Consider the following 25,514-nt stretch of genomic DNA (forward strand, 5'->3'; position numbering starts at 1 on the left):
TAAAATGCCTAGTTCTAAATCAATTGGATCACTGATAATTTCCACACAAGAGTCTTAAATCATTATATACCAGAAAAAGATCTCAAACTGCATCTTCTATCTTTTAATTCTGTTACCAAACTGAGCAATAAACAAAAAACCAACCAAACAAAAACCTGCTGAGGAAGCAAGAGAGGAATGACTTTTTTCTCAAATCAGCACGACTTTCAATTCCTCAACAATGTCCTAATTAACATTGCGTTCTAGTAAGAAACAAAACTAGGTATTATAAGGACTCAAACCCAAGCTGGTTGTAAAAAGACTACCTCTTTACTGTCAAACAGCAATGCAGACCATATTGGCTTCCAATAGATTCAAATACAGTATCAGGTTGATAAAAATAAGCATAAATGCACAGCTGATCTCCAAAGGTGAAAATAACATATAGTGTTGTATAGGTTTGGGGCAAGTCCCGCTGTTAGGACATGAGGAAGTTCTGAGGCCTCAGCAGAAGGCTAGAAATGAGTCCTATGCCTCTTTGTTCTTGGTTATACTTTATAACGATTGGCTAATCACATAATCGTTCTGTTCTGTATTTCTCATCCATAATATCATTGACCCACCACAAAGATGTGGATTAATTAAAGATTTAAAAGTGCTCTAAAAATGCCCCAGGAGTGCTTAAAAATAACCTATAAAACATTTCTATGAGCAAATATAAGCCTATTAACTCCCCCACTAAAAGCATTCCTGAGACTTTAATTTGGAAAGTTAGCATTTAATTTTGGTAATGTTAAATGAAAATAAGGTAAAAGCTAAAGAATGGCAACGCGATTGCTTTAGCATTTCTAAGAACACTCCATCCTGTGATTTAACTCTAGGCTCACTGGTGGTCATGGAAAACACTGACATTCCACCTACACCTGCAGAAAATAAACTTAGAAACTCGGATATTGCAGAGCAGTTAGGCTGACTGGCACTGCATTCATTTCCCTTCTCTTGCTTATTTCATTAGCCAAAAAAAGAAACAGAAATTATCATTAAGAACTGTCAAGGAGTGAATCAGAAAATTGTAACTTGAAGTTAAAATAAGAAACTGGCTCACTCGTGAAGCCTTAAAAGGAAGTTAATAATACTTGTAACTGAAAGCTTTGTAAGGAATCAAGCCATTTGTTTTTACGAGTCGACCTGATTCCAGTTGGAAGTTGCTGGGGAACATGTATATATCAAACACGCATGCTTCTCAGGAATTTGCAAGGTTTTGGTGCAATTCTTAGGAGCCACTGACCAATAGTAAAGAGAAAGTGATTCAAGAAGCTTCTGGAAAGGAGTTAACAGATAAGGAGAACATGCTGATGAACTCCCAGATAAAGAAAAACAGGGTGTAAGTGGTGGAAACACTGAGAAAGAGAGACAGGGCTCCTGCACAGTGGGTTCAGGAAAAAGTGCCAAAGGGCTGGCCCCAGGAGCAGAGTGAGGCTGAGGAAAGGAAGCAGGGTGCAGGCCAGTTGGCCGTAAAGCATTCCCAGAGTGAAGTGGGGTGCCTGGCTGGAGGGGGTGTTTTGGGGAAAGGATCTGTTCCCAGAGCAAATTTGCCATTTATAACTGAGGGACTGTCATTTGTTGGCCAGAGCCCTCTAAGAAATCCTCCTCAGAAACATACGGCTTTAGAGATTTTCCTGGGACTGGCCAGCTGGTACTGTCCTCAAAACTCAGTCAGGGGTCAGTGGGAAAAGACCCCGAGCTTCCCTCTTGGAGTTCCGGGCCGGCTGTTCTCAGTCTCAAATATTTGACTTCAAGTAGAGAAACTAAAATGAATTTGGCTAAAGCATTTCAAGTTAGGTCACCTAAAACCAGGCACACTGCTTATTCAGCAGTCACCTTCCCTAAGAAATAACCAGTTTGCACAAAAAGCGAATTATACAATCTATAATTCTGGCACTGATCAGAAGAGTGAGATTCAGTTATCAAGAACTCAGAAGTCACCAGTAGTGGAGAACATAAAACTTTGTTTGTTCATACTTTTTTGTTCCGTTTCAGCTCTGCACAATGTCCATCTGTTTAATGGCCCACCCTGCAAGAAGAATTCTTTCATCTGTATTTACAAAACTGTTTACACAGATGCACATACCATTGCACTCTGACAAAGTCTCAAGGCTACGGGGTGAGAAGAAAAAGATAATAGGAAGCATTTAATAACTACCCCACAAGAGGACTTAGTGATGGAAACAAGGGTGGAAAAGACAAGGCTTTGTATCACATTGTAAAGAACGCTTTCATCTTATGCCCTTTATAGCAAAATGAGTTTCTGAATTTGAGATTGAGTCCCATGAAAAAACCTATAAAAAGCAGGTTTGAGTGCTCCCTTATTTTCAGAAAGTTGCCAGTGGCACATCTTCTGCTTTCCTCTGCTGATCTAGAAGATTCCTTTGGCTGAGTTATTTTTACAATGGTGTCTCAGAGCCAGTTTGCACTGACTTATTGTCAAACTTGCAGGAATTTTTTGAGCCAGTTCTTAAACACAGCCACTATTAAGAGTTAAATTATATAACTTCACAATCAAAAAATATGTTAAAAACAGAAGATAAAAATGCAAAACTCATCACTTTCTAATTATCTTACTACATTTCATTACCAATTATACACCTGAGGTTACTTATGTCTCTGGTATCCGTATCCTAGAAATACTACATTACGCTGTGCTATTGCATCTTTGCAACTCGGCATTCAGGGTTGTCACAGTGATGGCTCATAGTGGGCCATGAAAGCAATATGTACATCACAGACCCAGCAAAAGCTACTGATGAGGGCGTTTTGTTTTTCTCTCATGCAGGCTGTTGCTAAACATTTACTAGCACACCACTGCATACAGAAGCACAAGGCAGAAGAGATAAAGAAGGAGAGATGCTGTATATAAGCAACCTGATTTTAAGCTGTATATTAAGGTAGTACATCTCAGAACCTCTACAGGTTTTATTTAGTATTTTATTTAAATATGAATTTCTTAAGCTCAAGGAGTCATGAATTACCTAATGCAGTATTCTCCTTAGATCTATGCTACGTTTCTTGCCTTGCTCCTTTCTAAGTAATACTAATTGAGTCTCTATCTCTTTAATTGTATATTCTCAGTGTCCAGAGTCATGTGTCTACTGATATTAAATATTAATCACCTGGAAAAGATGGTCAACAGTTTTAATCAAATAAGTTATATTCTGCAAAACTATGTACAGCTGAACCATTCAATATAAGGTAGAAAACCTAATTCCATAAGCTACCTACTAAAATTAGTCTCCTAACTTTACAGAACAAGTACACACATATGCTCATAAAAATGGGATGATCTGATTTAAAGTTTAAGTGAAGCAATTTAATTCAAGCAAAGCGAAAGGGAAATGCTCAAATGTCAGTAGATAAATTTTCCATTTTAGCAACCAATTTAAATGTTTATAAAAGGAATGTTTATAAATGACTTTCTCCACAAATTGTAAGTATAGATAGAGTGAGCTCTTTCTAAAAATATTTTGCACAGATGTGCAAAATTAATAGGCTCACCTTAAATCTACTCTAGGCCTTCAGAATTGTTAATAGAAATTTCTTCCAAGAACGCAAAAAACAGTTTCTAGAAAACTGGTATCTGCAGGTTACCTGTGGTCCATGGGGTAGCTGCTATCTGGTATGGACTGCGATGGAGGGAGGTGAGCTGGGAAGGCCCGGTCAGGTTTCGGTGTATGAGTTGAGTTTGGAGATGCATGATGCAGTGGGGACACTGGCGTGCTGGATGGTGTGGGGGGGTTGGAGGGCCTCATTCCCACTTGTGGCTTCTGATCATAGGCACTACCCAGGGGACAAAAGAAGAGAGAACATTTCTTTCTTTGGAGCAATTTTTAAAAAAAGTTTCTAATCCAAAGGAAGAAAAGATATTTTAGACTTAAGTCAAATGGAAATGAAAACTTTGTTGTTGCTATTGTTGTTTAAATCCAGAACAGATAAACTTCAAAATCACAACACCCTTAAACAGAAAATAAGATGATTAATGCAAAACCTTGTAACAGAACAAATATTAAATGTGTATTTTTAATGCATATACAAACAACTTAGTACAGGGAAAATTACGTCCAAAAAAGCAGTGGTATTTTTTCCATCTATTCTTGATATATCTATTTGAGAAAGTTTGATAGATCTTTCCTAAATCATTAAATACTTCTGATATTATATTCTTCTTGTATATTATGTAAGATTTTAAAACAAGAACTAACATCAGCTTAATAAGGTAGAGACTACACCTGGCTTGCTTTTATTTGTGGTGGGATTTTAAGAAGGCAATGCTTTTACTTTATTTTCATTTTATTATATTAAATAAATGATGCTTGGCATTAACTTCCCCACATGGGATAATGAAGATTAATGAGGTAAATTAAAATGTCTGATATATTTAAACTTTCTTAGAGAATAAGTAAAAAATAATGTTATTAGGAATAAAATCCTATTATAGCCTAACTTCTAAACACAGTTACAAAAGAATAAAATGAGTAAGCTTGATTTTATATTATGATTTTAAACTGCTTTCCTATGTGTAACTTTCAGGAATGTGATTTAACTAATTTTGGTCATCTATAAAATATTTTACTAAAACTAAATTTTCTTAAATTTTTTTTAACAACAGGGCATTTCTAAGTTAGAATGCTGTATTTCATTTTGCTGGGCGCAGTGGCTCATGCCAGTGATCCTAGCACTTTGGGAGGCTGAGGTGGGAGCATCGCTTAAGCACGGGAGTTTAAGACCAGCCTGAGCAACATGGTGAAACCCCGTCTCTACTAAAAATACAAAAAATTAGCTGGGCGTGGTGATGCATGTCTGTAGGCTCAGATATTCACGAGACTGAGGTGAGAGGATCGCCTGAACTCGGGAGGCAGAGGTTGCAGTGAGCCCAGATTGTGCCACTGCACTCCAGCCTGGCTGACAGAGTGAGACCCTGTCTCAAAAAAAATAAGTAAAATAAAATAAAAAGCAATCATCAGTACACTTTTTTTCTTTAGAAAGAAATATTTCTTTTTGAATTAAATTATGGAATAATTTATTCTGTTGCTCCATCAATGCAACGGAATTATATCCAGCTGCAAAAATCTTTTACAAGGAGTAAAGGAATATATGCTGCACAAGGCCGCTCTTGCTTCAAAGCAAAGTCAACAGTGTTCATATAATGAATTGCATGTTTGGTTCCACCTATGTTCTTTACCAGTATTTCTGAAGAAAAACCCACTTCTTTTGTGAAATGGTTCACCTAACTCATTCTCATGAATGAAGAAAAAAATGATACTATTCCCCTATGAAATGCTGTACTCAATAATATTTTCTGTATAGCGATGGAAGTACCAGAATTTATTGCATATGCCATATATCACTGTGGGGACTTTTCATCCCCCAAAAGAAACACAAAATATTCAGGCAATTCCTTTATTATTGATTTGTGGATGTCAGATATGGCATATAAAACAGTGATGATTTCACAGTCACAATTCTGATTAATGCTGAAAGGCAATGACAATTCTATATCTGACTGCCATTGACTAGAAATTCCTCAATATGTTAAATAATTATGCTGTGGATACACAGTACTTGTAAGGAGAAAATGCAAAAACAAAACTAAACTATAAAATAAAACTCAGATCGATCAATACTGTCTTATCTGAACTCATTATGCTTTAATAGTTACCTTCTACAAGAGACCTTTTTTATAAAACTTTGCAGTTTCAATTGAGCTAGCTCATAATTTCAGGCTCTGGTGAACCTCTTAGAAAAGCAGATATAAAAGACAAGTTTGCAAGAACAAATGGTAATAAAATATCTGAGCATTGGTCAGCTGCCATAATGGCACAAGTCTATGTTTCTCTTTTATTTTTGAGATGGAGTCTCGCTCTTGTTGCCCAGGCTGGAGTGCAATGGCGCGATCTCGGCTCACAGCAACCTCCACCTCCCAGGTTCAAGCGATTCTCCTGCCTCAGCCTCCGGAGTAGCTGGGATTACAGGCATGCGCCACCATGCCCAGCTAATTTTGTATTTTCAGTAGAGACGAGGTTTCTCCGTGTTGGTCAGGCTGGTCTTGAACTCCCGACCTCAGGTGATCCGCCCAACTCTGCCTCCCAAAGTGCTGGGATTATAGGCATGAGCCACCGCGTCTGGCCTATGTTTCTAGAATCTTACATATCTTGGGCATAAACAGCGTATGCAATAAATATCTGAGGAATTATTTAATAGAAGACCCCTTTGGGTCATAATGTACAATGAATCTGAATTGATATAACTTATAAAACAGTATGAATATTTGGAATAATTTGTGTAAGTTTGCAAACTAACTTCTTTTAAGAACTAAGTTTCTACTGTAATTGAGAGTGATAATACTCAGTAGAGACAGCCAACTTTTTCTTTATGCAATTAAAGGCCAATATGAAAAGTAGCATCATACAATTTACTTTGAAGGGTTTTTAATGAACATATAGGTGATCAAATTTTCTAATAAATGAACAATGCACTTTTACTGCACCACCCTTTATTATCATCAGAAGAACAACCAGCTTTTTAATAGATAATAGCCTCTGCTAAGCCTTATGAAATTCCAGTTTTATTGCAATTGTCCATGAACTCATCTTACAGATCATCTGCAAAGCCTGGCAGATAACTAATGTACTGCTCAGACCTGCCAAATGTTTCATTTTTTTCTGCAAACTCTCTATCTAAAGTGTATAATGCATTCATTCTAATGGGAACTTTCAAAAGCTGCTTGTGCCAAGTAAAACCCCTTTTTCAAACCCAAGATGCATCACTACAGTAGAAAAGCAACTAATGATCTGGATAAAAATTATTGCTTTAAAATGAATCCAAAGTGTGTGATTGGATGGTAAATGGTTCTTTAGAGTTCTGCTAAATGCATTACCTAATTAGCTTGTTACATATTAAAGATGTAACTCATAAAATATGACTTGAGATTTCATATTATTCTGGACTTTTTGATTCAATAAGAACCACTATCCTACATACATACACCTGGTGGCTTTACCTGACATTGTACAGGCACTTTTCTCCATAGCTGAATTTAAAGGGCTGTTCTTGACTGCAGGCAGAGCCGATTTCTGAACATGGACTGTGGGGTTCTTTCTTGATTTTCAGTGGTAGGCCATGAAAAGCCACTAGAAAAAAGAACAAAAATATCCACAAAAATTAAATGCTGTTAGGAATTATGGAGATTAATGTGTTCTACTTCTGTTGTTAAAAATGTCATTCACACTTCATATTAACTTACATATGTAAGAAAAATCACGTTTGATGAATTTCAGTAGCAGAAGATTTCAGAGAATCTTCATATACTCCTTTTCTGCCTTTATTGTGTAACAAAATGCATGCTTGAATTTTCTCTCATTACTTAAGTGAATCACTTGTAATTTGCTTAACTGATATTAACAATGCTAGAAGCTCAGTTTCAAGAAAGTACGTTTTGAAAACATATCAGAAAGGTTTCCAATGACTAAAGCAGAAAAATTACAACTGATTAGCCAAGAATCAACTAAAGACCAAAATATAATTTTAAGCATTATTGAAAGGAAAATATATCAACTGCATCAATAATAATAGTTTAATGAAATGACAACTAGACTGGGGCAAAGAAAATCCAGGCGCAGGTCCAGAAGTGACTGATATTACTTTGGGCAAAAACTCAACATCTTTGAGGCCAGTTCTCATCTATAAAATAGAGATTAAGTATCTGCCTATCTAATTACCAGAACTGTGAAGATGAAATCTGAGAAATATGTAAATGTTGTTTGTCACATGTAATCTACCATGAAACAATTATTCTATATGAAATGAGGTTTTCACCTTTTTACTGTGACTTAATGCATAGTAATGCTTATATGCATTTATGTTTAATAACGTACAAAGCTACATCACAAAATATGAAAACTAGAAAAATACGTATATGGGGAGGGAATCACAGCTGTGAATCCAATAAATAAAAAACATGCTATAGGCTGGGCGCCGTGGCTCACGCCGGTAATCCCAACACTTTGGGAGGCCGAGGCAAGTGCATCACCTGAGGTCAGGAGTTCAAGACCAGCCTGAGCAACATGGTGAAACCCTGTCTCAACAAAAATACAAAAATTAGGCAGGTATGATGGCAGGTGCTTGTAATCCCAGCTACTTGGGAGGCTGAGGTGGGAGAACTGCTTGAACCCAGAAGGTGGAGGTTGCAGTGAGCCGAGATCATGCCATTGCACTCCAGCCTGGGCAACAGAGCTAGACTCCACCTCAAAAAAAAAAAAAAAGAAAGAAAAAAAAGCTATATATTTTTTATTCTTCGATATGAAACTGAAGAAATGCCTATTAGAAATCTTATCAGAATAATTAAATTTTTGGTATAAATGGGAAATTGGTTTAAAAAAGGAAAAAATAGTCATAAGAATAGATTTTGTAATTTACATATAATATCCACAGGTATGAATAGTCAAGGGATAAACACATAACAGAGACACACGTTCTGGAGATTTATTCTAACTCTTATACAAACTGAAATTAAAACACAGTATGTTAAATCCGCTTTCCAAAAAGGAAGATATGACAAGAGGAATTTTGTGGTTTATGATGTCATTTGTCATTCAATCTTAATGATGGCATTACAGAATTATAAACTTGCATTAGCTTGAATGTTATATATAATTTTTAACATAAAAATTTGATATCACAAACTACCAAGCTTCAGGAAAACAAATACTATTTGTTTTATATGCATATAATTTTGATACAAGTGTTCAACAGCAATCAAGAGTCGTCTGAAATATTCTAGAAAACAAATTTGCCAAATACGCACATTTTACTTAAGTGATCTAAGAGAAACTTAACACATAATAATAAAATAATTACCCTGGGTACACTATTTCAAAGCATTTTTTAATGTAGTGTGTGTGTGTACATACATGTTTAGTACGCCTATTCAAAGTAAAGAGAAAAGAAAAAAGAGAAATTTTGTCTATCTCCATATATCAAGAATACTCATGTGCATTAACTTTACCAAGTCAGAAAGCTCTAATTCTTCTGAAAGAAAAGGCTTAAGAGCCTCAAGAATCAATTATGAGGACTTGAATTCTGATTTGAACAAACCAACTATAAAAAGACAACTCTGCAATAAATATGACATTTTAGTATAGACTAGCTATTAGATAATTTAATAAGTCATTGTTAATTTTGTTGGATGTGACAATAGTTGTATTTAAAAAGTTTTAATGTTAGAGGTTCATAAAATATTTACAGATAAAATATCCAGAATTTTCTTTAAAATACTCTAGAAAAAATAATTGTGTATGAGGAAAGTGATGAATAAGACTAGAAAAATGTTGATAAACGGTAAAAGCGAATTGAAGGGCAGGAGGGAATTAACATTATTCTCTTAACGTTTGTCTATGTGTCCTAAATTTCCTGGGTAAACATTCTTTAAATGTGAAAAGAAAACCCACGAAGAATTTAAAGTAGTGCTCTAGGCCCAGTACGGTGGCTCACACCTGTAATCCCAGCTCTTTGGGAGGTCAATGTGGGGAGATCACTTGAGTCCAAGAGTTGGAGACCAGCCTGGTCAACATGGTGAAACCCCATCTCCACTAAAAATACAAAAATTAGCCAGGCATGGTGATGTCCACCTATAATTCCAGCTATCGGGAGGCTGGGGCACGAGAATCACTTGAACCCGCGAAGCAGAGTTTGCCGAGATCGCAGCAGTGCACTCCAGCCTAGGTGACAGTGAGATTCTGCCTCGAATAAATAAATAAATAAATAAAGTAAGAAAATTGTCTCCCATTGTATATCTGCGTGTTGTGTGTGTGTACGTGAGATCTTAGAATAACAAATACTAAATGACACAGCTTTGTAATACATTAACCATGCATTTCTTTTTTTTTTTTTTTTTTTTTTTGAGACGGAGTCTCACTCTTTCGCCCAGGCTGGAGTGCAGTGGCGTGATCTCGGCTCACTGCAAGCTCCACCTCCCGGGTTCGCGCCATTCTCCTGCCTCAGCCTCCCGAGTAGCTGGGACTACAGGCGCCTGGCACCACGCCCAGCTAATTTTTTGTATTTTTAGTAGAGACAGGGTTTCATCGTGTTAGCCAGGATGGTCTCGATCTCCTGACCTCGTGATCCGCCTGCCTCGGCCTCCCAAAATGCTGGCATTACAGGCGTGAGCCACCGCGCCCGGCCTCTTTTTTTAAACAAGTGGTTTTCAATTATTTATTACATCTTTGAACATATTTAGCAAAGTGTGTATTTCCAAGTTTTGTTTTGTTTTTTAACTTTCATTTTAGGTTCAGGGGTACATGTGCAGATTTATTATATAGGTAAGCTCGTGTCATGGGGGTTTGTTGTACAGATTATTTCATCACCCAGATACTAAGCCTAGTACCCAGTAGTTATTTTTTCTGATCCTCTTCGCTTTTCCACCCTCCATCCTCAAGTAGCACCCAGTGTCTGTTCTCCTTTGTCCATGTGTTGTCATCATCTAGCTCCTACTTATAAGTGAGAACATGCATATATCCAAGTTTTAGCACTTCAGATTAAGTATTGGTTTTACATTTTCATAAGAAAAAGCAGCAGCAACATATAAGGAATTCAAGTAACAAATCATATTATACTTGAGAGATTAGATCAGGTTTACATGACTAAAAATTGATGACCTCTATAGCTAATAAATATGCATGCAGTATGATGTAAAGTTTATCATATTTATCAAAATGTCAGCCATATTGGAGACTATAATGTTTAATATTACTATATTTTAAGTCTTGAGTACCATGAAGTAGGAAAATATTTATAAACAGGACACAAAAAGCACTAACCGTAAAAGAAAAAATATCAGCAAATTAGGCTTCAATGAAATGAAGAACACTTTTTCAAAAGACACTATTAAAAAAAAGGAAAGTAAGTCACAAGCTATAAGATGTTTTAAGTAGAAAGATCTGATGAAGAACTCATATTTAACAAAATAAGAATTGCAAAATATCAGTAAGACAAGACAAATTCCCCACTTAAAAAATGGGCAAAAAGTCTTGAAACAGGCAAGTAGTTCACAAAAGCGGATATCCAGATGGCAAAACAAATCGGAACAACAAAATATATGCAAAGGTATTTAAAATCTTTATTCTTCAGAAAACTGCAAAATAATCCACATGAGATTATCACTATATAGCTGTATCAGATAGTTACAGAGATCACTAGAATGACTAACCTGCAAAAGATAGACATTATGAAGTTTTGGTGAAGACATGAAGCAATGGGAACTTTTATACAAGTTGCTGAGAGTATGGATTAGTATAATAAGCACTTTGGAAAACTTTCTGGCAATATCTACTAGGGCAACAGAAATCTACTCTATGATCCATTAATACAACCTTAGGATACATCCAAGAAAAAGGAGTGCATATGTTCACGAAAAGACATGTGTGAGAATGTTCAAAGAAGCTTTATTCATGATAGCAAAAACTGGAAGAACTCAAATATTCATCAATGGGCAAATGGATAAATAAATCATGGCATATGCATACAACGGAATGAATACTATACTGGAATAAAAAGGGACAAATTACATGCAAAAACACAGATGATCTCACAGGTACAAAGTTATGGAAATATATCTTGCTGGAAACATTTTATATCTTGCTTCTGGGTGGTGGTTATATGGATATATACACATGTAAAATTCATCAAACTATACACTTCAGATTTTTGCATTATAATGAATGTATATCAATATAAAGTTTAAAAAACTCTGAGGGACATTAATCAAAGCTACACTAATTAAGTTACTTGAACATGTCTGGCCTTCTGACCCAGCTGAGACATCTGAAAACGTGCTTCAACTTCACAGGAGAAATTATTCCAGATGGGTAGGAAATGGAGGGTGGAGAGGAATGGCATGTTTGGGGTGCCATCAGGAATGGCTGCTAGCATAACAACAGCCTTCTATCAAGATGTCCATTAGCATGGACCTAAAAGCAAAAGGCATGATCCATGCTAGTGGAAATGCTATTTGGTGCTCTACTGCTTTCAGATTGGCCCAGTGAGTTTCCTGAAGTGACCTTAGAAGAAAGGGCATGTCTTAGTCTGTTTAGGCTGCTGTAACAAAAATACCATAGACTGTATGGTTTATAAACAACAGGTATTTATTGCTCACAGTTCTGGAAGCTGGGAAATCCAGCATCAAGTCACCAGCAGATTAAGTGTTTGGTAAAAGCTCACTTCCTGGTTCACAGATAGCCATCTTCTTGCTGCAACTTCACATAGCAGAAATCACAAGTGAGCTCCCTGGGATCTCTTTAGTAAGGGAATAGGGGCACTAATCCCATTGGCTCCATCTTCATGACCTAATTACTTCCCAAAGTCCTCACCTCCAAATACCATCACACTGGGGAGTAAGTTTCAATATCCGAATTTGCTGGGGCGGGGGTGGTGAGACGGGGACACAAACATTCAGTCTACCGCAGGGCATAAGGATTCTCAAAGGGTTATCAGAGGCAAGCTGATCCCTGAACACGGGAGCCCCAAATCTGGCACATCATCAAATTATCTAGGGAGCTGCTGGAGAAACACAGATTCTCAGACCTCGTTTGTTATTGGTTGGATTGTGTCCCATCAAAATTTACATGTTGAAATTTCAACACCAGAATCTCTTATTTGGAAGATTAAATTAACATAAGATCATTAAGGTGAGCACTAATCCAATATGACTAGTATCCTTATAAAAGGGGGAATCTGGATAAAGAGACATGCACACAGGGAGACTGCTACATGAAAATGAGGGCATAGGTAAGAGTGAGGCCTCTACCAGCCAAGGAATGCCAGAGGTTCCCAGGAAACTACCAGAAGCTAGGGAAGAGGCAGGGAATAGATTCCCTCTCACAGCCCTCCGATCCCTGCTGACATCCTTCATCTTGGATTTCCAGCCTCCAGAACCGTGAAACAACAAATTTCACAAAGCAACCCAGTTTGTGATACTTTGTTACAGCAGCTCGAGAAAACTAATACACCACTCCCAGAAATTCCATTCATTAGAGCTGGGTTGTATCAGGATTCCGAATCTTATAAAACTTTTTAGGTGATGCTCGTAATTGAGCAAATTTGAATCCACTGTGATCTGATGTATGCCGCATTCAAATAGGTCCAGTAGTTGAAAAGAGTTTTTTTTTTTTTTTAATCCAGCAACACCTTCCTTTTCCTTAGATGCCAACGCTCAAGGATTCTTACAAGTTCTCCCGCTCCAGTAGTTTTGGGATCCCCAACTCTCTCCATAACAGGTTCAACCTATGTGTGCCTCAGTCACTATGGGCCCTTGAAACTGATTTTTTTTTTCTAATCATAAGCCAAATAAGTAATCCAATGAATCTGAGTTGGCAAAAAAAAAATTTTTTTTTTGAATTGCTGCATGTGAGGAAAAAAGAGAAAGCCAACCTAAAAATCTTCGACTTACAGCACAAAAGCCGTAGGCTACATTCTTTTCCTTATTTCAACTTTCCTGCTTCCTGGAGATTCTATGTCACAAAAATGACTTCTCTTATTTATTCTTAAATAAGAGTAGTGTAGAGACTCCCACTAGAGAGGGCTGACTTGAAAGCGTGTTGGGTATTTCATCACAGGGCTGAGAATCTGAGTCTGCTAACAGGCGGTTTTCCAGTTCATTGGCACAGGCACAAGCGAAAGCAGCACATTCATTTTGTGCAATTTGCTTTACCTTCCCACATGGAGTTGGTGCATGTAAAAGGCTGTTAAGTACTAAATTATTCCTTATCAAATCACCATCATCTGGAGTCATGATCAACACTAATTAAATTACTTTCGTTGAACACGGCTCCAGCCTGCTGCCGAGGCTGCTAGGTACTTTTCATTTCTCTTACAGTACCATCCTTGCTGAGTCTGGAACAGAGTTACAGCATCTGCATTGTTTGTAGTTTTAATTAAAGTGAATCTTTCCTTCTTCAAGTGTACCAAATCAAGTGAGTTAACTCCTTCATTTCATTTGCAAAGTGGTGGTTCAAAATGATATTATATTTTTTATCCCTGACTTCAGACAGGTCAGATAATTTATCTAGAAAATCTGCAGTCTTCCTCTGGCATTCTTCAAACACATTTTCCATGGAAACTTTTATGATCCACAACTCCTCCGGACAATCAAATTTTTGGGAGGAAAGGCAGAAAGAACACTCAAGAGATGTGTCTTGCATTTTTTCTTTGATGGAAGCTTGACCTTTAAAACCACATCTTAAGGCTGACTAATGATCACTTGAGTTCTTCTAATGGTTAAATTTAAGAGCTCCAAAATATCAAGACTTTAAAAAATGCACTTCCAAAATAAACTTAACCACTTCTTAATTCAGAAGTTTACTTGGGGTTATGGTATTCCTCATGAAGTGTTTGCTTAACTAGTAACTTTTCATTTTAGAACTATGAACTATGACACATCATTGCTTTCAATTTTTTCTACCTATATTTTAGAAAGAGGGCACAATCTTGTCATTATTATTCTACCAGAGGATAGAAATGCCCTTAGCTTTCTAAAAGCAACAATGCTGGTATACAACTACAGCTTTGGTTGAGGGTAGATACATAATGTAAAATCACATTTGAACACTTGAAATATAAGTGGAGAATATGAATTTATTTATTTACTTATTTTATTTATTTATTCATTCATTTATTTATTTTGAGACAGAGTCTTACTCTGTCTCCCAGGCTGGAGTGCAGTGGCACGATCTCAGCTCACCGCAACCCCTGCCTCGCGGGTTCAAGTGATTCTCCGGCCTCAGCCTCCCAAGTAGCTGGGATTACAGGTGTGTGCCACCATGCTCAGCTAATTTTTTTGTATTTTTAGTAGACACGGGGTTTCACCATGTTGGCCAGGCTGGTCTCAAACTCCAGACCGCCTCGGCCTCCCAAAGTGCTGGGATTATAGGCGTGAGCCACCACACCTGGCTGAGAATATGAATTTAAGATTTGCTCATAGGAGAATAACTTCCCAAACAATCATAACATTGGGGCATTATTTGTATCCTTACATTGAAAACAGATAATGTTTGTTACAACTGACTGGTTAATGTAAATCCAGAGAATGAACAATGAAATCTATGAATGATGTATGTTTTTGTTTATATTTTTACAGTGAAGATGATGATGTCTTGTAAATTAAACAAAGATAATATGTTTAAGTGTTGACTTAACAAACTCTGGTTGAGTTTGGAATTCTAATAGAAAATACTAATTGTAATCCTAATAGAAAACACTAACTATACAAAAAAAAAAAAAAAACCAAACTCAAACATACATAATATTTAACCATTTTCAAAGAATTGTCCCATACTCTATTTGATTCTCATCAGTTAAGACAGGAACATGTATAATAATTCCCATTTAACAGATCTTTTAAAAAGGCACAAAGAAGCTAAGCACCATGTCTGACTAAAGATCTAACACTAAGTCATAACACATTAAGAATTAGAGCCCTGGGCTCAATCTTAAGGTTGTAATTGTTGAACTCTTGAGTATATAATTCAAATTGATTTATACACAGACACTCATTATTTCCTTCGTGCATGAGCACCACTATCACATTATATGAGATTTTTATTCATTCATTTCTTCAGCAATTAATTCATTAATTCATTTGTTAATTCATCTACCATGCCCCAGACACTACGGCAGGTCCTGAAAGGGTGAAGGAATATGGAGCTATGGAATGAAGATAAGTAGTAAGACACAGTCCTTATTATCAAGAGCTCATGGAAGTCCAATTAGAGCTTTATCTGGTGTTTTAAAAATTCCCTAATAAAGACATTAGGCAGTATTCTTTAAGTTTGACTAATTCACGTGTGTCAGATACAGGTATCTGTATGTATGACCTTAGTACTATATTCTTGGCACGTGTATCCAAATAAAAACACTTCTCAGAGTATTCACGTTTGCTTTTAGGCAATCTGCCTTCTTTCAATTTATTACTGTGACCAAAGGCATTTAAAAATTCACACCACTCATATTCCACTGAAGGAAGAATGTTGCTATTCAACAGTTGAAGCTTCCCTTATACTCTGATAACCAAAATGTCACAATGATGGAAAGGTCTCCTTCTATATGTGGACAGCGAAAGTAAATACAGTGATAAGTTGTCTTGGCTCTGACCTTTCACTCTGCTTTCCTCCCAACTCTTGTCTTAAGAGTGAAATAGGGTTATCAGTTTCTGTGAGTAGCAAACAATTACCCTGGGAAGAGAAACACATCACATTTTTAATTCTTCTCTAAACAGAAATAAAATCTATAGTTTTGGAGGAAGAGCCTTGAAGACAGTCTCTTTATTTTGAGGTTGCGTTTTCTGGTCTGTTCAAAAATTATGATTTAGAATAGTCTTCTGTATGCTGTTCTAGAACAGAGGCTGGCAAATTACAGCTTATGGGCCAAATCCGGCCTTCCACCTGTTTTTGTAAATGGAGTGTTAGTAGAACACTCTCCCACCCATTCATTTCGGTCTAGTCTAGGGCTACTTTGAGCTACAATGGCCAAATGGAGTAGTTGTAACAGAAACCATATGACCCACAAAGCCTGAAATATTTACTATCTGACTCTTTACAGAGAAAAGTTTGCTGATTCCTGTTCCAGAATATAGTCTATAATAAAAAAAGGAGAAGGAAAACACCAAAGTGGCTGGATGGAAAGTGACACCTGCTAGTGACAGAGACAGCTCAACTAGTCAACAAAGGACACTTAATTTTAATCTCTTAACTCTTGGTTTACTCTGACTCTCAAAACCAAAAATGTGCAGCCTTGTGTAGCCAATTTTACAGCAATATACACAAACTAGCTGATTAAAAAAATGACACAAAATTGAGACTAAAACTACAAATTTATGTGCTTTGAGAAATTTCAAGGAATTTACTTAGATCAGGGTGATGATGTATAACATGGAGAATTTTTTGCACCTGTCTAAAAACTATAACTGAAAAAGTCAAAACAAATCATAGTGTGGATACTAAAGTGCTTGTAAAAAAAATTTCACTTGGCTATAGCAGTGATTTAAAAAAAAAATCTCTGTAAAAGGGAGGGGGGAAGTAAATGGTATACATAAATTAGATTATTTAAGACCAGATACAAGCATGGCATGAAAAATGCACACAGCCTTTTATACAAATATATGTAGTTAGGAATACACTCAGTAGATGAAAAGCATTCACTTTAAGTTAATATCACTTCAATTTCAGGTAATAAATGGATCGCAATGACCTCAATTAGTGCTCAGTTAAATTCTAGAAGCAAAGGGGAAGGCTTGAGTATAAATAAAGACAATGGTGTCACATGCTTTGTGAATACATCTTCTAAGACACACAGAAGCAGAAGGCATTTTCAGCTGCATCTGAGGCTCTCAAAGATTCTTTCTAGTACATTTACCTCTTCCAAGCCCTCCCCACCCCCACTGTGTACATATACCACTCACACATACACACACCAATATCCATTACTAAAGGGCCTAATCTCAGCCATCAGCAGAGTGCCTTTATGGGGCCATTAAACCATTTCTCTTGTTTACAGTGCCTGAAGAAAGATGTGAATTATGTCTGTGACAAAACAAGCGATAACATTTCTAAACTGCTATCAAAATGCAAACTGAAACACATTTAAGGACAGGGACCCTGATTCGAGTTTTCATGATTTTCCATTATTTGCAGCATCTGGAAATACATTCACCTATAATATTTCTGAGACAGGAATTTAGACCATAGCACAGCAAGTTGATATGTATTTTTTTCTTAAATAATATTCTTTAAGGAGAGCAGCCATGAAAACAAAAATGCCACCAAGTTTTAAAGGAGTATTGTCAGTCTGCAGAGATCAGATACCCAGTTTGCCCCTGGAAGTTATTTTGGCAACACAGGGGAAAAGTTATGTGAACTCTCATCCCTTTTTAGGAACATCAGCGTTTTTAAACTGAAGCAGACATTAGATATGATTAAGGTTTCAGCATTGAGCCAGTGTTTGTTTTAGCTTCGGAGACCTTTGTACTAAAGGAATCACAATTGGAAGCCCAATGTGCAAAACAGATGAGAGTGGAGCTACCTTTATGGGGGAAGGCAAGCAGTCATCAATATGCCCCCACCTTGCTTCCTGAAGTAGATCCTTAGCACGTGCAAGGATCTTCCTGGGCAGTTCAAAAATAAGTGCTGAGTCTCAAAACTCATTTCACAGAAGGGAGCATCAAACTTTTGTGAGTGTGTGTGTGTATGAGAGAGAGAGAGAGAGATCCCAAACTCCTACCAGTAACAGTAACTTCACACTCTCTTGCAGGGATCCCTGAGTAGTCTTGCCAGGGTGTACCTAAATGAAGGAGATACAGTTTGAAAAAGCCCCGGAAGTGATCAGGTGTCTACAGACTTGGAAACTAGAGCTGAGGACAGACCGGTGGCCTTCGGATGAATGCTGCAGCCTCATAAGGCAGCTGTTTCTCAAAAGCAGACTTAAAAATTCAACTGTCTCTACATTGGAGAATACCATAACATCTTAATAGAAGAGAATGGGTAAGTATTCCAGATTGGGGTCCATCTTTCATCTTTTCAAAAAGTAGTGGGGATACCAAGATGTGGCCAACTCTCACTTTCAGAAGGTCACTTTCCCCCAGCCCTGATGATCTAACTCAGAGGTTGACAACATTTCTTTGTTTCAGAGTGGTTGCAAATAACCAATTAACTGTGATCATTTAAAAATCAGCTTCAAAATCTTCTGGTTTAGAAATCCAAACTGCTGGCTTCTCTAGGAACACACACACACACACACACACACACACACACACACACACACAAAATATCGAGCAATACTGGGTCCAATTTCCTGCTTGAAAAACAGGTCAGGAGTTGGCTGAGCCACTCTCAGCTGCCCCTTTGGCCAGGACCTGTTCTTTCCTATATGCCACAGTCCCACAGTCCCCACCACTCCATTCCCCATACCACTTGGGCTAAGTTCACTTCACTCACTTATCAGCCTGCCTACCCCCTATTTAACACATAGATAAGAAATCATCATATGTACAAGTAAATGTGCATGTGCATGTTCTCTCTCTCACACACACACATACACATCATCTCTAATTGGCAAAAATAAATATTATAAAACTTATGTTACACTCATGAGTTAAATACTCAAGTACCTGCTCACGGGCAATAAGACATAGTGGCAAAGCTAGCAGGCACTTAAATCTGCCTAGTTCCAAATCTTGCCACTGCCACTTATTAACTATAAGACTGGGCAATCCACTTAACCTCTCTGTACTTCGGTTTTCTCATCTATAAAATGGGATAATAACAGCACCTGCCTCATAGAGTTGCTGATAGGACCAAGGGAGCTGCTACGTATAAAGTGTGTATTGAGTCCTTAATGATGTTAATTGTTGGTGTTATTATTCAAACCCAGAATCATCAAGTGTTACAGCCAAAAGAGAACATATAGATGACCCAGCCACATAAAAGCTGACTGGTTACGAACATGGAGACTAAATCTTGGCTTTGCCAGTTACTAACTGAAGGACTTCTGGTAAGCTAGGTAACCTTTGTGTTACTCAGTTTCCCCTTTTGTAATATCAAATATTGTAATATCAAAATTATTAACTATAATATCAAATATTGTAAAGTCACAAATCCCACAGAACTTCCTCATGGGATCTGTGTAAGAATTTAATGACGTAACACATATGAGAACTTAATAGTAGCTGACATGTGGCAAGTACTCAGTAAATGTTTGTTACTACTAGTATTAGTCCAACCACTTCCTTATACAGAAGACAAACAGACTCAAGGATGTACACTGACTTGCAGAAGCAGAGCTTCAAGCCATCAGATGTTACTTCACTACTTTTTCTATTTAATCTTGTTTCCAATTTCTCTATCAGTCAACTACACACTAAGAGCAAAATAAATAAATCAATAAATAAACATGGAAAAAGTCAATTAGGACAAGGTATCCCGACAGAAGGAAAAAGCAAAAGGTGTGGCCTGGTAGAAAGAACACTGGATTAGGAGTCGAGTAATCTCTACCCAGTTCCTACCCCAGCTAGCTGCATAATCATGGACTAACTGTGCAACCTCCCTGGGCTTCCATTCCTAATCTGCAAGCTGAAGCCATTAGGCCAAGTCATCTTTTTTATAGCTCTAAAATGTAATGCCTGCGTGTAAGTGCCTGCTCACTTACTGATGTAAGAGAGAAGAGGAAAATGGCAAAGGTCTGATACAAGAATTCCAAGAGCATAACATTCTAAAGCCATTTACTAATAAGGGCACAGAGCTCTACAAGCCTCAATAATAACTGAGGGCATTTGCTGCATTTTAGCAAAGGGTGGCAACCAATGTTCATAATGGCAACCCTTAATCACCATGAAAAAGCAAAGTTGGGTGTAAGTACTATATTTAAGAAGGGAGGGAGGGTACAAAATGCACGTTAGAAAGAGGTACATGCAATACGGTTAACATTTTAAAACACTTGATGCTTTAAAATTTGACTACAGGGACCCCCCACTTTTCAGTAGGGGACCTCCCACATTTCAGTGGGACAGGGACCTTCCACATTTCAGTAGGAAATGTGGGAAAGTAAGATGTTATTATATTAATAAAGAAAAGGTAGAACTGAAAGACAAAGTTAGATTCCTAATTTTAAAAGCATCACAAGCATCATTAATTGCAAAATAAAGAGACCAAATGCAGAATATGTTGATTCATTCCTCTAAATTTTAAAGCCCAAACTTAATATAATGGTACTTCAGCAGTAGTGGTACTAAATGATCCTCATCTTCACAGTCTAATTGCCAGGAGAAAGTGCCCTGGGAGGAAACTGGTTCTTCCATCTGGAAAAAGGATAAGAACAGGGAAAGGAAGGCCTAATGTATGAACAATCCAAATCTAATCAGTTTTGCATTTTGCACTGGCTTCAAATCAGATCTTCCTACCCCTACTGGTCCAGTAGATGGAAAGCAGCACGACACTATTTTTTTGGAAACAAATTCTGTACAGGGAGCCCAAACATACAGTACTTCATATCCAACTGGCAGGAATAAAACCTGAACAAGCTGGAGCTATTTGAGAAACAGATCTAATAAATTGAAATGAAGTGCCTGAATCAAGATACCCATCCAAATCCACACCTCTCAAAATTTGCTATACTTAATAAATTACCTAATTATGACCTTTATGAATATTGAAAACACCTCTTCTACAGAAATTGTCCCACTTTGCTGTAATACGGACACTCTTTAAGCCCTGCAAAGTTCCAAAAATAAAAATCTCTTCTCTGCCTAGTAATTCTGTAGTTTTTTTCAAATAATGGACAATACATATTTAGAAGAGACTGGGAAGTGTTTGTTATTATTCGTAGCTGAGTAGGAGCTGGAAGATCCCAGCACTTCCGGGTGTTTCTCAGGCCAGGATGAAGTACTGAGGAATGCTACGGCAGATGGGCCTGCAGAATGTGCAGACACCAGAGGTGCTTTGTCCTGGCTACTGAGTGACTATGAAGACAGGTTCTTCCCATAAGAACGTGTTAAAAAAAAAAGAAAAAAAGAAAAAAAAAGGTGGGCTTCCTTCTACCCTGCATCCCCCACACCTCCACCAGGATGCCAGAACAAATTCCACAGTGCTATCCTCTGTAGGCAATCTGTATAGATCTCTAACAAATAGTTTAGAGCAAAGTGGTAAATATATTCCTTGAAATCCAGTGCTACAAAAAAGAAAGCAGATCATAAACAGACAATAGTGGATGAAGATGTAGCATCTAAAGATGACTTATTCAGAAGTAAATGATAAATATGATCTTTAATTTTCCTTTTTTATTAAATCACAAACACAGGAGCTCCACCTTAAGATTTTGCATTAGTTATTTTATCAATGCACCATAGTAACATACAAAACAAAATTAATATTGCATTGCCATAGAAGACTACCAAATACTAATATGCCTGTCATCGCTTTGAAATAATAACTACTAAAAAGGCATTTCTAAGATTTGTAAGTATTACTCACTAACAAGTAGTCAAATAAATATATTAACATGAAAGAAAATAAAATCATTTTCTCCAGCAGTATTTTAAAGGCAATAAAATAAGTAATCAGTGATGCAAATACTTGCTTAAATGAATTTATTACTGTGGGCTTCAGAACCAGAGCAGTATAATTCTAAATTTAGAATTCATCTCACATGGATTAGCATGATCTAAACAATTCTTCAAATAAGCCCAGAGGTAAGAGCAATGGTACATGGCTTACAAAGTGGAGAAGGCCAACACCAAGATGACTAAAACTCCACATCTATACACCATACTCATGAATCTAGGGAAATACTATTATTGTTCCATTCTTCAAATGTTTGTGCATTACCTGTTTAATATTTAGCTCCTGGAAAGGATCTTTCAATCTCAGTTTGGTGATCCTATATTGTTTGAAAAATTTTATTCTCTTTTGAGTTATTGAATCCTCACTTTTGATACATCATTTCACAGACTTTTCTTCCAGTCTGTATGTAAAAAGGGTCTGTAGTTTGAATGGTCTTAAATTGACTATTTTAGCACCAAAATGACATGCTGGAAACAACCCTCAATGGTTGAAGTACACCTGCAGCATTCTGATGTCACCCTACTGAAGACATGATTGAGATCAATTCAGACATCACTAGTCACTTGGCTGCTTGTTCAAAACAACCCCATTGGTAGACAATCAAAGCTGAAAATATGTTCTGAATACCAGAGCTAGGAAAGTTTGCCCAAAAAAAGAAAGCCAGCTGGCTAGGGCCAAAAAAAGTACCTTTCAGTAAATGCCAATAAAACTTTACAGGCTGCCAAAATAACAAAGATAGAGTAATTACAAAGGAAACTTCACAATTTTCCTGACAATAAACACCTTCTTAAAACGAAATTTTCTGTCACCTGGTCTCAATTGTTACAGCTGTTAATACTGGCTGGGGTAAATCTTGCAAAAACATTTTATTTGAACCAACTACTAATTTGGCACATTTTTATAATTTTTACCCCAAAATAAATTTGAAAATGTTCTTTAAAAATCCCTTCTGATATTTAATTCAATGTATATTGAAGGAGTTTCCATGAGGAACTGCCACTCTTACAGAAAAGCTTCTACCGAAAGTATTTCACCCAACCTGAAAATTTTTCATTTAACTGTATGAGATTAAGAATCCCCCCTCAAAATAAGGGGAGATGTATGACATACAAAAGTAAAGACTGTGATTGGGCAGGGCCACTTTTTTTTAAAGCAGTCAAGTCCTTTTTTAATTTCTTAACAATAAAATAAATATTAACTTAAAAACATTTACGGCACAAGAGCTACATCAGAATAATGAACTCTAAGAGTCTCTGCTGACACAAAGCCAATCATTGCCAATAAAACAAGAAGCAAACAAGCCAAACGCTGACAAGGAAAGCCAAGCAAGAAAGCCTTGGATGGACTTAACCGTGGCCATGAGGAGACACTGTGTAAGACACCTATGTAAGAAACTAATTTGAATACCTCTTTAAATACTTTGCAAGTATTGTAGGAACTAAATGTATTGGATCAGTGAATGCACAGATCACATTTCCATACCTAGAGGATACACTCCCAAGAAAATTATTATTGGAATGAAGAATTTTTGAATTATATTAGCATATTATGAGTAATTTTTGTGATTTCTTAAAACACTCATTTTTTTCTACAAGAACACATCTCTAATTTTTCATCGGGATCCATTTGGGAGTTCTGAATCACAAATGAACTAAGCCAAATTACAGTATTTCATAAGGAGTTTAAGAGATTACTCTTGTCCACCTGCACAGTCTTTAAAATGAACAGTTACTGAGAAGTGCTGTAATCATAGATATGCAGCTTGTTAAATCTGATTTCAATACCAATACCCCGCATGCAGTTTATATTAAGTCATATTTATACAAAATTACAATTACATTTGACTTAGTTGATATGATCTAGTGATAAAGAAATATTACAATAGCTGAAAATATAAAATCAAGTATTATACAAGTATTCACTAATTACATACACTTGTAACCTAAGAAATGTTCTTAATTTTCACCCTATTTATAATAATCCAGAAGGCCTTCTTAAATGTTCGTTAAATTCTTGTCACACTTTGTAGAGTTGTTGATATAACCTCCCAGCTGCTAGTTCACAGGATTTTTTTTTTTTTTTATCGGCTCTAGAGTCTCCCTATTACACTATTCCAGGAGTGTACCCTTAAGGCTATATTACAGGAGAGAACTCCATATAATAAGATCATTTCCATCCTTCAGGAACCAAGCCTTGTCTGATGGGAACCAAGATAGTTCACCTGTTACTAAATTTGACTCCATAGCAATAGTGTCATGGCAACATTCCAATGTATATTTTTTACTTTGACTTGCTAACTGCAAATAAGGGGAAATTAGATTACTACATTAAGCATAAAATGTAGAGCATAACTAGGTAGCAGTGGTGTACAGGTGTTATTGGAAATAGAAAATCTCAGCATGGAAGCAATAATACTTGAACATTACAAATCTTTTTACTTCTATCTTGGGCAGAGCATTTTGTAGAAACATCAAAATACATATCAAATCATACTAATCCTTGCACAATGCAAGTCTTTATGTCATACATAATATACAGTATACAGAGGCACTACATAGGAAACAAACTCTGCATTTGATTTTATTGTCACATAAATTTCATTTAAGTAAATATCAGTTACTAATTTCTGTGGATTAATAAAATTTTTAAAAGACTCCAAGAAAAGTTGCAAAATGTCAAAAAAACTAAGATGTGATTATTAAGGTGGCTCTCTATTATTAAATGAGGAGGTATATCCAAATACTCAAGTGTTCTAATGTTTAACTGCCTTTTTTTAAAACGTCAAACTATATTTACTGCTACGTAAACCTAAGGCACCTATTGATTGATTGATTGATTGATTTTTTATTTTTATTTTTTTTGAGACGAGTCTCGCTCTGTCGCCCAGGCTGGAGTGCAGTGGCGCCATCTCAGCTCACTCCAAGTTCCGCCTCCCAGGTTCACGCCATTCTCCTGCCTCAGCCTCCCAAGTAGCTGGGACAACAGGCGGCCGCCACCATGCCCAGCTAATTTTTTGTATTTTTTAGTAGTGACAGGGTTTCACCGTGTTAGCCAGGATGGTCTCCATCTCCTGACCTCCTGATCCACCCGCCTCGGCCTCCCAAAGTGCTGGGATTACAGGCGTGAGCCACCGCGCCCGGCCTAAGGCACCTATTTAAATGTAACCTTTTGAGATGCTTAGATGGTGGCATCAAGCCCATTTGAATGAACAGGTATTACAATGTTTGCTCTAGATCACAAATCAATTATAGGGACAATCATTTTTCTATAACTTGGTGATCAAAGAGGATGGTAAACAATGACAACAAACAGCATTGGTTGTCTACCAACACAATACAATGGTGGAAACTTGCATATGGAATGAATTTTTTAATATTTCTGTCT

General features: G+C 36.8%; 1 protein-coding gene across 11 annotated transcripts in view; it reads right to left on the minus strand.

The window, feature by feature from the left end:
• The window catches only part of ETV1 (ETS variant transcription factor 1), a 97,988-nt gene that overhangs the window by 38,769 nt on the left and 33,705 nt on the right, over positions 1-25,514 (minus strand). For all 11 annotated transcript variants that reach the window (XM_009452499.5, XM_063813778.1, XM_016945606.4 and 8 more), the window contains 2 exon segments: positions 7,034-7,163; positions 3,625-3,813 (listed from right to left, as the gene is read on the minus strand). In XM_009452499.5, the coding sequence (XP_009450774.1) occupies positions 3,625-3,813; positions 7,034-7,163 (319 nt within the window).

This window comes from Pan troglodytes, chromosome 6 (genome assembly GCF_028858775.2).
Source record: "Pan troglodytes isolate AG18354 chromosome 6, NHGRI_mPanTro3-v2.0_pri, whole genome shotgun sequence".
Taxonomy (NCBI): Eukaryota; Metazoa; Chordata; class Mammalia; order Primates; family Hominidae; genus Pan; species Pan troglodytes.